Source organism: Cajanus cajan, chromosome 8, assembly GCF_000230855.2.
Source record: "Cajanus cajan strain Asha chromosome 8, NIPB_CcT2T_4, whole genome shotgun sequence".
In the NCBI taxonomy this organism is placed as follows: Eukaryota; Viridiplantae; Streptophyta; class Magnoliopsida; order Fabales; family Fabaceae; genus Cajanus; species Cajanus cajan.
The window spans coordinates 55012388-55029478 of NC_138524.1; the positions used below are offsets into that span (position 1 = coordinate 55012388).

The 17091-nt window shown below is 35.0% G+C and overlaps 1 protein-coding gene across 3 annotated transcripts; it reads left to right on the forward strand.

The window, feature by feature from the left end:
• Positions 1–5744: 5744 nt before the first annotated feature.
• Positions 5745–8876, forward strand: LOC109815358 (nucleobase-ascorbate transporter 7). Of its 3 annotated transcripts, XM_083062638.1 has the most exons (11): positions 5745–5785; positions 5934–6009; positions 6115–6174; positions 6349–6533; positions 6731–6827; positions 7286–7372; positions 7615–7673; positions 7784–7875; positions 7964–8041; positions 8160–8320; positions 8431–8876. In XM_083062638.1, the coding sequence occupies exons 1-11, from the start codon at positions 5760–5762 to the stop codon at positions 8647–8649; spliced, it is 1140 nt and encodes a 379-aa protein (XP_082918764.1). In that variant the 5' UTR covers positions 5745–5759; the 3' UTR covers positions 8650–8876. The 3 variants fall into 3 exon arrangements, with proteins under 3 accessions (XP_082918764.1, XP_082918766.1, XP_082918763.1); XM_083062640.1 differs by lacking the exons at positions 5745–5785; positions 5934–6009 and adding an exon at positions 5810–5907; XM_083062637.1 differs by lacking the exon at positions 5745–5785 and having other exon boundaries at positions 5879–6009.
• Positions 8877–17091: the final 8215 nt, after the last annotated feature.

Here is a 17091-nt window from a genome sequence, read left to right on the forward strand (position 1 = left end):
TATACTTTGTTTATTTTTTAATAATTATCTTTTCATGAGTAATTTTTTATTTTTATATGACATAATATAGAGAGAATAAGAGACCAATTGAAACTTAAAAGACTCTTCAAATTATTAGAGAGTATATATGGCATGTATGCGCATGAGTAAGATTTTCAGTTTTATGAATTGAGCTTAGGTCAAAAGTGAAGTAATTTTAATTTGCAAATTCTGGGCCAGGCTAAAAGAGACAGCTTTTGATAATTTTTCACCAGTCAGAATCGGAACTATGGTACAAGTGGCTGAGGGAAGCAGAAGTATGGGACAATGGTAAACTTTCTTACGTGGGAAAAATAAGACGGTTATATAATTGTGCTGTAACGGTGACAGAGAAACACGGTTTTGTAAACTTCTGATTAATTCATTAAATTTTTTTGACAAATATCAAATAATAAGTAGCTCATTGGAAGGGGCTTCACTTGATTTTCATAGGTAACGTATTAGTTCGTGTGAATAAAAAATACTGCTAAGATCTTTTTATTTTACTTTCGCTGATTATATATTATTTTTTCACGATAGAAAATGATCCTATCACAGGAAGTATAGGATTGTTTATATATATATAATTGCAAATATAAAGCACTGGTGAGAGGGCAAAATTTGGTTTGTTTGTTGCTCAAGGAAGGAAAGGTATAGGAGGTTGGGAGGAGTCTGACTCATTTTGCTTTTTTCTACATTCTGTTTTCTTGAACCAAGAAATCCTCCTGCATTGCAAAACGTTTCTGACAAGGTGTGTCTGTCACCCTTGAACTTGCTCATTGTCCTTGTTAAGAGCTAGTTATCAGGACTAATATCCTACCATTTATTCTCTCATTATTATGATGTAATTTCCTGTTTTACATTGTAATCTTTTTCTTTAAATCATATTGATTGCCTCACACAAATTGTGGTGAGATTTATCACATCTTACATGGTATCAGGTTACGGTTCCAAACCCTAGCCTCCAAACCCTTGTGCCGTCATCTGCCACCACGGTCGCACATTCTCCCCCAACCGTGCGATCGTCCAATTCTGTTTGCGGTCCTCTCTCATGGCTGACGATACCACTCCTCCGTCTCTGCCGTTTGCTACCTTGGTTCACATGATCACCATTCGGCTTAACTCTGAGAATTTTCTTCTTTGGCGTAAACAGGTTACTTCTCTTCTTCAAAATCAGAATTTGTTTCACATTGTTGATGGTTCTGTTGAACCACCGTCGCCAATCCTTGATTCTATTCCAAATCCTCGATTCGCTCAATGGCAAGCTCAAGATCGAAATGTCACCAGTCTCCTACTTTCTTCCTTGACCGAGGAGGCCCTCTCTGAGACACTCAGTGCTGACACTGCTCGGGATATTTGGAATGCTCTGCATACTGCCTATGCTTCACGCAGCAAGGCTCGTGAACTGCGCCTCCGTGACGAGCTTCAACTCATGCGTCGTGGTTCCATCTCTGTGACAGAATATGGAAAGAAATTTCGCACTATTTGTGATCAGTTAGCTGCTATTGGTGCTCCTATTGCTAATGATGACAAAGTACACTGGTTCCTTCGTGGTCTTGGTCCCTCCTATGCAAATTTTTCCACGGGTCAGCTTGATCAGGTACCTTTGCCTCGATTTACTGATATTCTTTGTAAGGTCGAAAGCCATGCTATTTTTCAGGCATCTCTTGAGGAACCAACGCCCTCTCAGCCAGCTGCCTTCTATGTGAACAATCAACCTCGCTCATCTGGCAATCAGTCGTCTCGCAGTGGTAACCGTGGACATTCCCATGATGGTTCTAATGGTGGTAACCGTGGCAATTCTAATGGTGGTTCTCGTCAACGTCGCAACAACTCTGGTCGTCGCAACACTTATGTCCCTCGATGTCAGATTTGTCGTGAACAGGGTCATTATGCTAACAAATGTCCTGTTCGCTAGGACCGGTCTTCTGAGTCTGCTAATTTGGCTCAGGCATTTGCTGCCAGTTGCTCGGTGGATACCTCAAACCAGTCAGATTGGTATATGGACACCGGTGCCACATCTCACATGACACCTTCTTCGTCTCAGTTGACTGATTCCCAAAATTATAATGGTACTGATCGTGTTTTTGTGGGTAATGGGACCTCTTTAAATATTACTCATGTTGGTTCTCGTTCTTTATCACATATTGTTCCTTTGTCAGATGTTTTGGTTGTGCCTAATCTAACTAAAAATCTTGTATCTGTTATCAAACTGACTCGTGATAATCATGCTAAAGCTATTTTTGTGGATGACTCCTTTGTTATTCAGAATCGAAAGACAGGCAGAGTTCTGGCAAGGGGACGATGTGATCAAGGACTCTATGTGATGGATCAAGGACCACAAGCGTTGCTTACTACTAGTTCTTCACTGCCTCGTGCCTCTTTTGAACTTTGGCACTCTCGTTTGGGACATGTTAATTTTGATGTTATTAATAAGTTAAATCAGCAAGGTTATTTAAATGTTTCGTCTATTTTGCCTAAGCCAATCTGTTGCACTACTTGTCAGATGGCTAAGAGTAAACGTTTGGTTTTTTATGACAATAATAAAAGGGCTTCTGCCGTTCTTGATCTTATTCATTGTGATTTATGGGGACCCTCTCCAGTTGCTTCTGTTGCTGGATATTCTTACTTTGTTATTTTTGTGGATGATTTCTCTCGTTTTACCTGGTTTTATCCATTACGACATAAATCAGATTTTTATGATGTGCTTGTTCGGTTCAAAGTCTTTGTGGAAAACCAATTTTCTCGATTTATTAAAGTTTTCCAAAGTGACAATGGCACCGAGTTCATGAATAACAAAGTACAGGATTTATTTGCTTCTTCTGGTGTGCTTCATCGGTTCTCATGCCCGCATACTCAAGCACAGAATGGTCGGGTTGAACGGAAACATAGACATGTCCTTGAGATTGGTCTTGCAATGTTGTATCAGTCACATGTTCCTACTCGTTATTGGGTTGATGCTTTTAGTTCTGCAGTATATATTATTAATCGTGTTCCCTCTCAGGTGCTATCCGGCCAGATTCCATTCACACTTCTATTTCAAGTTGCGCCTACATATGCTAATTTTCATCCTTTTGGTTGTCGTGTGTTTCCATGCTTGCGCCCATACATGAAAAATAAATTTAGTCCTCAGAGTTCTCCTTGCATATTTTTGGGTTATAGTAGTCATCACAAAGGATTCAAATGCTTAGATCTGACCACTTCCAGGATTTATGTGTCTCGCCATGCTCAATTTGATGAAACTTGCTTCCCTTTTGCAGGTTCTCCTTCTTCTAGCATTGATCTTATGGTTTCTTCATTTTATGAACCAATCACAGGCTTCAAGTCTTCTTCGATGTCTACTTCCTCTAGTCTTCCGACGAGACCACCACCAGTTACTACCTTGTCTTGTCCATCATGTGTTTCCTTGGATGCTGCTCTGGCTCCCCATCCTGCTCCACCTGTTGCACCTGCTTCATCGGAACCTGTCTCTCCTCCACGAACTCCATCCCCAGCATCAACCTCTCCTATAGTGTTGCCTGCTTCTTCTGATGCTTCTATTCAACCAGCCCCAGTTGCTGTTCGTATGCAGACTAGATCACAGAATGGCATTTTTCGGCCTAATCCGCGTTATGCCCCCGCTCATCACCAGCCTACTGCTCTTCTCACTGCTTTGCATGTTGCTGCTGATCCCAAGGGTTTTAAATCTGCCATGAAGCATCCTCAATGGTTGGCAGCAATGGAGGATGAGCTCTCTGCTCTTCGTAACAATCATACTTGGACCTTAGTCCCTCGTCCATCTGCTCCTAATATTGTTGGTAGTAAATGGGTTTTTCGTACCAAACACAAAAGTGACGGCACTATTGAGCGCTTAAAAGCGCGTTTGGTGGCTCAAGGTTTCACGCAAATTCCAGGTTTTGATTACTCACTCACTTTCAATCCAGTTGTCAAGGCTACTACTATTCGTCTTATTTTATCACTTGCCGTGCTTAATGGCTGGCCACTTCATCAGTTGGATGTAAAAAATGCTTTTCTTCATGGCCACCTCACTGAAATTGTCTATATGGAACAACCTCCTGGCTTTGTTGATCCTCGTTTTCCGACTCATGTCTGCCGGTTGAACAAGGCTCTCTATGGGCTCAAACAGGCGCCCCGTGCTTGGTTTCAACGTTTGAGCTCTTTTCTGATGCGCTCTGGTTTTATTTGCAGCAGGGCTGATCCATCCTTGTTCTTCTTCTATCGCGGGCGCATCACTCTCTACCTCTTGGTTTATGTGGATGATATTATTCTTACTGGAAGTGATCCCCCCTTTCTCACTCAATTTATTGCTCGTCTTAATGCTGAGTTTGTAATTAAATATCTAGGAAAGCTTGGCTACTTCCTTGGTCTTGAGATCACTTATACTGCCGATGGTTTGTTCTTGGGACAAGCCAAATATGCTCATGATCTGCTTTCCCGAGCTATGATGCTTGAGGCCAAACCTGTCTCGACCCCATTGGCTGCCGGTTTTCATCTTGTCAGTGATGGAGTGGCTTACTCTGATCCAACTCAGTACCGCTCTTTGGTTGGGGCCTTACAATACTTAACCATTACTCGCCCTGATTTATCATATGCCGTCAACACGGTAAGCCAATTTCTCCAGGCTCCTACTATTGATCATTTTCAAGCTGTCAAACGTATTCTCCGTTATGTTTGTGGTACACAACATTTTGGACTTACGTTTCGCAGCTCACCTTCTCCCGCGGTTCTTGGTTATAGTGTTGCTGATTGGGCTCGCTGCACGGACACTCGTCGGTCTACCTATGGCTATGCTATCTTTCTTGGTGACAATCTTTTGTCTTGGAGTGCTAAGAAACAACCTACTGTTGCCCGCTCTAGTTGTGAATCTGAGTACCGGGCCATGGCCAACACAGCTTCTGAACTTGTTTGGTTGCTCAATCTCCTTCGTGAACTTCGTGTTGGGTTGTCTGCGACTTCTCTCCTTCTCAGTGATAATCAAAGTGCATTGTTTATGGCTCAGAATCCTATTGCTCATAAGCATGCTAAGCATATTGATTTGGATTGTCACTTCATCCGTGAGTTAGTTGCCTCTGGTCGCTTGGCTGTTCGCCATGTTCCTACTTCTCTACAACTTGCTGATATTTTTACAAAGGCGTTGCCTCGTCTGTTGTTTGAATTGTTTCGATCCAAGCTTCGTGTCAGTCTCAATCCAACGCTTAGCTTGACGGGGGGTGTTAAGAGCTAGTTATCAGGACTAATATCCTACCATTTATTCTCTCATTATTATGATGTAATTTCCTGTTTTACATTGTAATCTTTTTCTTTAAATCATATTGATTGCCTCACACAAATTGTGGTGAGATTTATCACATCTTACAGTCCTTTTGTGAATTCCCCACTTCCAAGATAGAAATAGAAAGGAAAGTGTTCATTTTGTTTCAGCGGACTTTGGCGCAATGTAGTGAGGTTGGTTCCTGTCTCCTTCTTGTAGTCACATTGTGCTTTGTTAAATTATCAATGAAGTACTTTTAGTTTTATTTTATGTTAAGGGATGCTTCCAATTTAGGTTACGTTTGGAAAAAAGTTTGAAAAGTGCTTTTGTGAATTCTGATGCACAATTCCAAATTCTAATGCACAAATGAAGAAAGAAGAAATTGTTGCTTTGAAATTAAAAGTACTTTCAATCTCTGTCAACAGAAGTTACTGAACTCCAAATAAGCATTTGCTTGTTTGGGACATGGGTTAGGTCTAATTCTTTTATCATGTGTTCTAATCCCCACTTTATTTGGTAACTCCCCATTAGTATCATAAATTCTTGTGGAAATCGCAATTACACTGATGGATAGGACTTTTACCACTCTGGAATTCTGAAAGTTATTGATTCATTTTCAGCCTCTTAAAATCATGTTGGTGAGTAATTTGCTATATTTTTTCAGGTTCTTGAGCCCTCTCTCTGCTATTCCCTTGGTTGCTCTGTCAGGTTTTGGACTTTATGAGTTGGGCTTTCCAGTGGTATTGATATCTGCAACAAGAACTAATCCTTATTTCTTTCCTACATGTATGAGTTATATAATTCTTATGATTCACACCATCTTAATCATGTCTTTTGAATTTTAGCTTGCAAAATGTGTGGAGATTGGGCTGCCAGAAATTGTAATCTTACTAGTATTTTCACAGGTGATCTATGATTCTCATGATGTTAAATTGCCTTGCATCATTTGGGACATCTTTAAAAATAACCCCAAGTACCTATCCTACCAAAGACAAAATTATGATAAATTTCAATTTCTTTTTCTTTACTTTCTTCAATTTAAATGTTACATTCTAAAGTAGTGACATTTCTTTGCACAGTACATTCCTCACGTGATGAAAGGAGAAAAGCCTATCGTTGATAGATTTGCGGTCTTAGTCTCAGTGACAATTGTGTGGATTTATACTCATCTTCTCACTGTGGGAGGAGCTTATAAAAATGTACCACAAACAACTCAGGATACTTGTAGAACTGATCGTGCTGGTATTATAAGTGGTGCACCTTGGTAAGGGTCTTTATGATTTTTCTAATGATAGAATTAGAAACAGTTTCTTCTTCATGTAGCAGTAAATTTTGGAGGACACAGTTGATGATTCTTGAAACTTGTTTTGTTATTTAATTAGATCATCTTAATGACTAAGGAAAAATGAATTTAATTTGATTAAATCACAATTTTTTTTGCTGATAAAATGTATCAATCAGGATTAGAATCCCATATCCTTTCCAATGGGGAGCTCCCACATTTGATGCTGGGGAAGCTTTTTCTACGATGGCTGCTTCACTTGTTACATTAGTAGAGGTTTGTTTATTTTTATGCTTGTGAACTATATATGTGCTGTGGAACAAATGTGGTAAATTTCTGAAATTTTGTCCCTTTCTCTAGAAGCCCTTAGTTGCGGTTAGCGTGGAATCTGTTACGCTTGACTCATTAATCTGATAATATGTGGAGCACTCAAAACAGGGATGCCATTATATGTTCGCAATAATCTTATAATTTTCTTTTTTATGATTGTAATTAACAAATGAGTGACTTCTGGAATCTCTCCTCTCTTCGAGGTCTTATATTTTAAAGAACTTAAAAAGATGTAGTATAAGAAATTTGTTAAAACTTATCAAGTTGGTGTAGACAAATGTCAACAAAGTAATATAATCATGCGAGTACATGATCTTTCTCTACTTCTTTCTCTCATTACTGATATTTGTTGCATACTTACATAATGGTTGTTGGTTTCTCACATACATTTCAATTTTCTACAGTCAACAGGTGCTTTTATTGCTGTTTCAAGGTATGCAAGTGCAACTCCATTGCCACCTTCAGTTCTGAGCCGTGGTGTCGGTTGGCAGGTAAACTTTATGAATTGAAAAAAAAAAAAAAAAAACCCACCTAATTTGTTTGCTTCTCTTTATCTAATATCTAATCTATAACATTATACATTTTAAATTATTTTATATATGGGTAAATGAATGTCAGCATGTATAAATGATCGTGCCTTGTTGGTTTTCTGCTTGCTCTACTCCCTAGTTTGTCATATACTTCTTTTCTTAATGTTTGTGAACATCATTATTTTCTATTTCTTATGTATCAGGGGGTAGGAATTTTGTTATCTGGCATCTTTGGGACAGGGAATGGATCATCAGTTTCTGTGTAAGATTCTTATTCAAAATTATATGTGATGGGCGCTAGGGGGTTTTCATAGTAGGATATATATTAAACCTGAATCATTATAAGAAGCATTCTTCTTGGCTTTGTCCCAGAGAGAACGCAGGACTCTTAGCTTTGACAAGAGTTGGTAGCCGAAGGGTTGTTCAAATATCAGCAGGATTCATGATCTTTTTCTCCATACTTGGTAATTAAGCTAGCAATTTTGATAAGATTCTTCTCCCTGGTGAACCAATGTACAGGTTATAAAGTGCTATATATATGTGTGTCTGCAGGAAAATTTGGAGCTGTGTTTGCTTCAATCCCAGCACCAATAGTTGCAGCTTTATATTGCCTTTTCTTTGCCTATGTGGGTATGTGTATTGTATGATTAACTGAGGGATATGGTTTGTTTTTTTGTCATAATTTAATTTCAGCAAGTCCTTGTTATTATTATCATTATTTGTCTTTTTTTTTTTTCCTGCAATATAGGTTCTGCAGGCCTCAGTTTCCTTCAGTTTTGCAATTTAAACAGCTTTAGAACCAAATTCATCTTGGGAGTCTCTATTTTCATGGGCTTCTCCATACCACAATACTTCAATGAGTACACAGCATTTAAGAACTATGGTCCAGTGCACACCCATGCTAGATGGGTATCTACTATATAGCTTCTCTCATTCTCTTTCTTATTGAGTGTTCAATTGTGCATGGTTATTACAAACTTTAAAGTACTTAACCAAGTTATATTTCCGCTTTTTGGTAGTTCAACGACATGATCAATGTCGCATTCTCATCAAAAGCGTTTGTTGCTGGTTCGTTGGCTCTGTTCTTGGATGCCACATTGTACAAGAAGGACAGCCAGACTCGTAAAGACACAGGCATGCATTGGTGGGATAGATTCAGTTCATTCAAGACAGATACAAGGAGTGAGGAGTTTTACTCTCTACCTTTCAATCTAAACAAGTTTTTCCCCTCTGTGTGATTGCATTGGACTATGCTGCTAGATAGTTAGTTATATTGTGAAAGTAAAAAAATGTGCACCCTTCAATGACTCATTGTGGGTATTTCATGTGATCTTCTTATAAGTAAGAAATCTTCAATTTCTTCATTCTTAATTATAATCAAAGTAGCAGCAGCAACATGATATCTTCATTTTCCCGTGGCTTCTTTCTTGTGAAGCTATATAGTTAATTGATTTCTATCATTTCATTTGCCTTTTGTTTCTTTTGTGCCATTAGTGAGTGGTGTTGATTCGAGTAACTTTAAGTCATAATATATATTTAATTATATTAATGAAAAATGAAATCCCCATCTTTTACATGATGCGATGGAATGATCACAGAATAATGAAGTTAAAACCGTGTTTGAACTTTTTGGGGTCTATTGTTCTAGTTTCAGTTGAAGTCCTTTTTATCATGTACCCGGGTCTCAAAAATGGAGCCGAACATCTGAGTTGAATGATGTTGCTTTTTATTTTAAGGTTTTACGTGTTTTAAAGTCCTTGAAAAATTTTCAAGCTTCAGCTTTAGACTGTGTTTAAAGATATTGAGGAAAGAAATGAAAGAAACACAATAGAAGAGAATGGAAGCTTGGAGAAATAGATAAGAATTATAATAGAAATAAAGTGTGTTTGGTATAAAAGAAATGAGTGGAAGTTAATTTTTAAAATTAATAAATAAAATTATTTATATCATTAAAAATTTTATTTATTTATTATTATTGTTGTTATTTTTATTATAAATATTTGTTTATTTAATATAAACTAATTTTATTTATTATTTTTAAATAAATAAATACATATTTACGAACATAACCAGCTACATAAACAGAACCTAGATCCTAAGTTCTCTGTTAAACTAACTTCTCTTCATCTTAGGAGGGAAGTTTTTTTCTTTTTTGGAGCTCAAACTTTTTTTTATCGAATACATTCAATATTTTTTGAACCTATATATTTTTTATCCTTCTTTATATATATTACCAAACACACCATTAGTCTTTAACTTTTAAAACTAATAACTTATGTTCATGGATTTTTAAAATACCTATTTTTTAATATATAAAGTTAATACGTTTACTTCAAAGATTTATATATTGAGGAATTTTAAGACATTTTAATATGTGAACTAATAAAAAATTTGAAAAAAATAATTTAATTATAAAATAAAAATCTAGATTATATTTATACAATAAAAAATAGGACCAAATTATAGAGATTAAAATTATCATATTACTATAAAAAAAATTAAAAGAATTAACAAATAATAGAAATAAAAAAATTAATTTACACTATAAAAGTTTTAAAAAAATTTAAGGCAAAAAAATAAAAATATGTTAAAAAATTATTAAAACTAAACTATTTTAAGTGTATAATCATATACTGTTACAAAGAAAAATACATATATAGAATACAAATAGAATGACTAAATAATTTAGAAAGAAAATTGAAGGATAAAATATTCCAAAAGATATATAAATATAATTCAAAAATATAAAAATATTATATAAATAAATTATTAAAAGCAACAAATTTAGAATAAAATTAGAATTCTAACTGTGCCGATATCTACTCAATTAATAAGGATAGAATTTTCTATAATAATAATAATAGAATTTAAATATAAGATGTTATATATATTATTTCAATTTGTAGAGAGATGCAAGTAAAACATGGTTATATTATAAAAATAGAAGAAAAAGAATATGGAAGGTTGAGGGTAAAAAAACCACGTATGATAATGGAGGTTGATGTGTTAGGGTAATTAATTTAATGAATGGGCTAAGCTAAAGTTAGAAGACACATCATCAGATTCAAAGGCATGACATGATGATAGGTTTACAAAAGAGAATAAATAATAAGATCGCCTCCGAATCCGATTTTGCAGTGAAACCATCAATGGCTATCAAACCCTTTTAGATTGTTCAAAAGATTCCTGATTCAGACATTCAACTTTTTTCTGTGCATCCGTGACTGCAACACAAATAGATTTTATAGTTCTTTAATGTCTTTTATTTTTATTTTATATTTTTTTTATCTATATTTCAAAAAAAAAATTATGATGTTTTTAATTAAATATCAAGATAAAGTAATGACTGAAAATTCATAAAGAAAAATAACTTATTGTACAAATGTTGTTAATTTACCATTGGTTGTCACCCCTCTTAAAAAACAGGAATGAAATTATTTAGCAAAAAACTTAAACTATAAAACAACCGATTAATTGTGAAAACAAATAACGTTATTTTAATTACGTAAGGCGTGTTAGTAATTTAAATATATTAATTTATATAAAGTGATTAGTTTGAGTGAGTGTAAATTTGTTTTTAAGCAAGTGGTGAGGAGTTTTAATTCTCATGCATGGAGAGAGAGAAAAGTTAGAAGGGGATAACACACCAGTGCCTTTAGAATCTTCAAGAGAGATTAACCTCAATAAACAATAATACTCCTTGCAATCATATAAATATAAATTAATTTGTATTTCCATAAATAGCAACGATATATTATTGATTAATCCAAAATGATGTCCGTGTCAAGGTCGACGTCACAAACTCATAATGTCAACATATGGAACTTCTAAAATAATTTTTGAAAGAAAATAACACATTTTCCTAACCATGCTACTTCGGAAAAAGTTCATAGCTGGCTGTAGCCTAAAATATTAGAGGGTTTTATTTAAAATTAAAGTTTTTTTTTATCATAATATTAGTATATATTGTATAATGTCTAATTTTTGTCAAGAATCACAAGTGCACATAAAATAGATATTTTTCTTTAACATAGTTTATTTTATATTTAACATCATGTTCAAATTCTGAACATCTTGATTAAGTGATACAAGTTGTTACTACTTGTACCAACTAATATTAGTAATAACTTAAAGTAGTCACATTCTTCCAAACCTATTACATGTGTTAATTGTGTTTTGATTAGCACATTCTTGATTTTGTTAATGAATTGAGAAGTGTGAATTCTTATGTGTTGGCTTTTTTGTTTTGGACATTTTGAAGAGAAAGTGATAATTTTTGAATCATCTTATTGATGCATGTTCTTTTTGAGAAATTTGGTTTATATATGGTGTTTATATGGTTTGTAATGGTTTGGTTTGTTGAAATTTAGATCTTATGATGAATTGTGGGTAATTGGAGATTTGGGAGGACCTAAATTGTGATCCTAAAAAGTGCAGAAATCGCCTCTGCTTTGGACACAACATCATGGCACCAACGTGCGGATGATTTAGAGGTTCTCTTTCTCATTTATGTTAAGTGAAAGAAGAGTGACATTAGGCATTGAATGACTCAAATGCTTTTTGCATCATTTACATCGAGCATAAGAGGAGTGGTGTTGAATGTGAGTGATTCAAAAGTTCTTTGTCTCATTTGTACTAGGTGCAAGATGAATGACATCGGGTGTGAGTGATTCTAAGGTTCTCTAACTTGGTTACGTCGAGCATTATATAAGTGGCATCAAGTGCGAGTGCTTTAGGGACTCTTTAACTTGTTTACGTTAGGCATGAGATAAGTGGCACTGAGTGTGAATGCTTCAATGGTAGTCTATCTTTTAACACCAAGCGAGAGCTTGATCAATCCGGCATGGACATACTGAATGAGCATGAATAGTATGTTGTTGTGTAATATTGTGTTGTTACATGCATGATGCATGATGTTGAACTATGTTTCAACTTAGGCTAGAGGAAAGATGTTGTGTTTAAAAGTTGAAATATCACATTGTGTAGATATGTGTTGTAGTGCTTTGAGAGTCCAATTGTTGAAAAATCCCACTTGAGTATTATTGTCTCTTAAAGTGGATTATTGAGTCTCATCTTAGTTCTTAATTAATACTATATGGGGGCCAAGTCGAGTCATGTTGGTTTAGAAGCGACCAAATTTGAGTAAGGTATAAATTTGAAGGGAAAAATAACTTATTGATTACTATAAAGTTGTGCAATATATGAAGGATAGTCAGAAGGTTATTTTTATATAGGATTAGTTGATGCATACTAATGCCATAATAGACTCGTACCCAAGATGTTATATTCCTAAAAGAGATACTGGATTTTCCTAATTTAAGTGGTAAAATCCAAGAAATCATGTTATGTTGTGGATTGATATCCAAATTTGTTGTTGATCTAGCAAGACAAAAAGATCGTGTTGTTAAGTTGGGTCGGTAAGGTCAAACTACTTAAATTACTCACATGTGTTGTAAGAGATCTCTTAATTAAAATGTGTAATGATACATAAATTGTTGTGTTTGTGGAGTAAAGAAAAATACTAAAAAGGGGTTGAATAATGTCAATAAAAAACTCAATACTTTTTCAAAATAGTGAAATAGTATCAAGACCTTATGAGTGTAGATGAAGAGTTAAGTAAGAAAACATATAGTGTTTTCATACAAATTCGTTTTAATCATTGAGACTGCGTTTATTTCTTGATCTATCTGATCAAGTTCTACTATATTTCGCAAAGATACAAGTATTCTTTCACAAGTTATTTCTGGATCGACCTAAGTGTTCTTTCGATTTGCGTCTTCAAGAAACTAGCCAAGTACTCTTTGAACACAAAGTTTCTCCAGGCTTCAACAACCAAGTATTCTTTTACAAGCAAGACTCTTTAGGCTCAAAGTAATAACACAGTTAAAGTTTGGAAATCATTATATTGTTTTGTTTTACTATCAAGATATGATACAACCAATTAAGTACAAAACTTTTTTACAGATAGAAGAATATATTTTTACAATGAGTGTTTTTTCTTTTCGTAAGTATGTATCTTTTTTCCGAATCTTCAAACTTTTTTACATAAGTGTTTTATGCAAATGACAGATGTAGATCCTTGAGCATCTCTTACAAGTTTGTTTCGTTTGTCTTCATCTTCGTTCCTTATAACGTGAAGTGTTCGTTGGTGCACTAAAGGCAAACATTAAATGTGTTTTACCAAATTGTCACTTTTTATCTGATCAAGGAGGTTACTTATCACCTTTAAGGTATCAAAAGAAAGGAATGATGCATGTGTCAGTTAGAAAACATCTTTCTTTGAGATTTTGCATGCTTTGAGGGATTTACTAGTCATTTTGTTTTACGCAAAGCATGCTTATGTTCCTTTATGAAGTGTGAGTACCAAATAAGTTTTTTATTCTTTTCAATCTGTTAAAGAATGACATAGGCAAAAAAATTTTAGTTATCAGACATCATAAATAATATAAATTAAAGTCTTTTATCTTATAGATGAAGTGATTCGTCTGAGATCAATTTGGTGTTCAATTCCCCTCAAAGGTGGTAATCCACTTGGTACACTTGATGGAAAAATGTCATGAAATTCCTGCAAAAGAGATTTAATACTAGAAGGTATTTCCAATTCATCAAAAGTGTTAGTGTTTAAAATCTGATTTTTGCAATACATTAGATAAAGGGGCTGCTTAGCAAACAACAACCTCTTCACCTCACCCTTTGTTGCCAAAAGACTCTCTTTTCTCTCAAGTGTTTCGCTCCTTTTCTTTCCACTTTTTTTTTTCTCAAGTTTTTGTTCACTCTTTTTCTCAAGATCACTTTCTTTCCTCACCAAAGAAATCTTTTCTCTCATCCTCATTTGATCCTCACACACCTCTTTAGGACTCAAAGGCTTGAGGACAATCTTTTTATTTTGGTGCACAAAAGAGATCGTATTGGAATAGCCATCATGGACGGCTTTAGTGTCAAATTGCCAAGGCCTTCCCAAAAGTATGTGGCTGGCCTCCATTGGAACTACATCACATAGCACCTTATCTTTGTATTTTCCAATGGAAATCTCCACTTCTACTTGTTGCCTCACTTGCACCTCTCCATCCTCACTAAGCCACTAAAGTTTATATGGCCTAGGATGTGGTTTAGTGTCTAAATTTAGCTTTGACACTAATCTAGCACTAGCCACATTAGTGCAACTCCCTCTATCAATAATCACCATGCAAACCTTTCCATTGATGGAACACCTTGTGTGAAAAATATTCTCCCTTTGGCTTCTTTCTAAAGGACTCATTTGACTACCCATCATTCTCCAAATCATCAATAAATCTCCCTCAAGGGCCTCCTCTTCCTCCTCAATGTCACCTTCTTCTTCCTCACTAACATCATATTGGCTAGTGTAATCCCCATTCTCCTTGAGAACCATGGTTCTTTTGGTAGGACACTCATAGGCATAATGACCCATGCCTTGACACTTAAAGCATTTTATGTCTTTACTCTTCTTTTGAGGTTGTTCTAAGGACTTAGAGGATGATTTTCCATGAGAAGTAGATGCTGGATTGCTTGAAGTGGCAGCCACCTCCTTCTTATTTTTGTCCTTCCAACTAAAAGAATTATAATTAGAAGAACTCTTCTTGGTCACACTTTTTCTTTTGAGTTGTTGTTCCACTTGAATGGATTTGTGCAACAAGTCTTCTATCTCAACAAATTCCTACAATTCAACAACATCACGAATATCGTTATTCAAACCATTAATAAAACGAGCCATGGTTAGTTCCAGATCTTCTTCAATATTGGCTTGCATTATGAGCAAGTACAATTCCTTGTAATACTCTTCAACTCCTTTGGTGCCTTGTGACAATTTTTGAAGTTTAAATTTCACATCTCTAGCATAGCTAGCCGGCACATAACGTTTCCTCATGAGCCTTTTCATTTTAGCCCATGTTTCCACCAAAGGCTCTTCATTTCTCAACCTTTCTCTTTTCAACTTATTCCACCACACAAGTGCATAGTCCGAGAACTCCGCTGCTGCAAGTTTCACCTTTTGCTCTTCATCATAATTGTTACAAGTGAAAATATGTTCTATTTTGAGTTCCCATTCCACATAGACTTCCGGATCACTCTTCCCCTTAAATGGAGGAACATTAAGTTTAACATCTTTAATTCTGTTTTGCCTAGGAGCATCACCATTTCTTCCTCTCCTTTCTTCTTCATGATGATCACGATTCTCTAATCGCTCAATTCTTCCATACAACTCTTCATTGTTTTCTCTCAATAATCTTTGCATTTGAGCATTAATAGCGATGAACAAGAGTCTTTGTGTTCCATCCAAATGATTTCCATCTGCCATACTTCAAAAACAAGAGTAATAACAAAGACAAAGAAAATAGGACCTCACCACTCTTCTCACATGTTTACACTCGTAAAATGAACACTCGTGTATGTCACTCTTAATGGCTTTTTTTTTAAAGAAATTCAAAAAAAGTAGAAAACACAAAGAACAAACCACAATTTTTTTTTGTGTTAAAAGCAAGGTTTAGGGTAGGCTTAAAAAGGAATACAAAACAGCCACAAAAAATTCAAAAAAAACAATGAAATTTAGGAATAAAAAAAACTAGAATTTAGATAAGTTAGTAACAACCTTCAACCAAACCAAAATATTACCTTAAAGATTGAGTTTCAAGTGTTCTAAACGCATGAACCATTCAGCCACAATTTTTTTTTTTTTTTTTTTAATTAAGCATAAATTTTATTATATATATATATATATATATATATATATATATATATATATATATATATATATATATATATATTGAACCCTATTAAGGCCTAATTTTTGCAATGGTTCAGCAAATAAAGAAAGAACGCTAAGGTAATATAAATGGTAATGAGAAATAACAAGGAAGGATGTTACCCAAAGAAATTCCAGCAAATGATGTGGATGAACCCAAAAACCGGAGCTCTTGATACCAAATGATAAGATTCCCAATTGCACAAGGGTTGAAGAAGGATCTTTTGGGTTCAATCTTAGACTTAATTTCTGGAATGTAGGTAAGGAAATTAGATGCTAGAAATGGAGGGAAGGAAACGGTAAAGGAATGGAGGAAGAATCACTCTTCTAAGGAAGGCTTCACACAAAGAATTATGGATGATCCTTTGATATGCCCAAATTCTTGAATCACTTAAGTATAATTGGAGAATCACTCTCACTTAGTTTTTTATTTATTAAAACTCAAATTCTTGTCTATGTTTTATTCATCCCAGTAGGCAGCTTATAGGCTTACAACCAAGACCTTTCACTTACATTAGTGGGCAATTAATGAACTCCACTAAGCCTAACAATTATGACCACTAATGCACAAAAAAAAAAAACACACATGGGAATTTATGCTAAATTCGTGCACCCTTTGGTATGCCTCATGGTTGATTCATCCCAAAGGTTTGGATCTTATTTAACTAAAAAAAACTTGCCTAATAACTAGCCTAATAAGTGGTGCAGCCCAAACAAGAGTTGGCAGCCACTTTAACAAGAGTTTTAGGCCTTTATTTACTAATTACAAGTACTAAAAACACCCACTAAGATAATAGCGTAATTAGGCTTCACAATCCTTGATACAATTCACCATCTTGGCCTTGTCTTCATCATTGGGCATTTCTTCAAGAATAAGGGCCCCAACTTGTTGCAAAGCATCCTTGGCCCTTTTAGTCCTTGC

What these genes read in the sequence shown, in the direction of transcription:
- LOC109815358 (XM_083062637.1), top strand. Translation starts at nt 5,902, where the DNA reads ATGTTGGTGAGTAATTTGCTATATTTTTTCAGGTTCTTGAGCCCTCTC. An exon ending in GATCTTTTTCTCCATACTTG is followed by an intron (nt 7,876 to 7,963) that starts GTAATTAAGCTA and finishes GTGTGTCTGCAG; the next exon opens with GAAAATTTGGAGCTGTGTTT. An exon ending in CCTTTTCTTTGCCTATGTGG is followed by an intron (nt 8,042 to 8,159) that starts GTATGTGTATTG and finishes CCTGCAATATAG; the next exon opens with GTTCTGCAGGCCTCAGTTTC.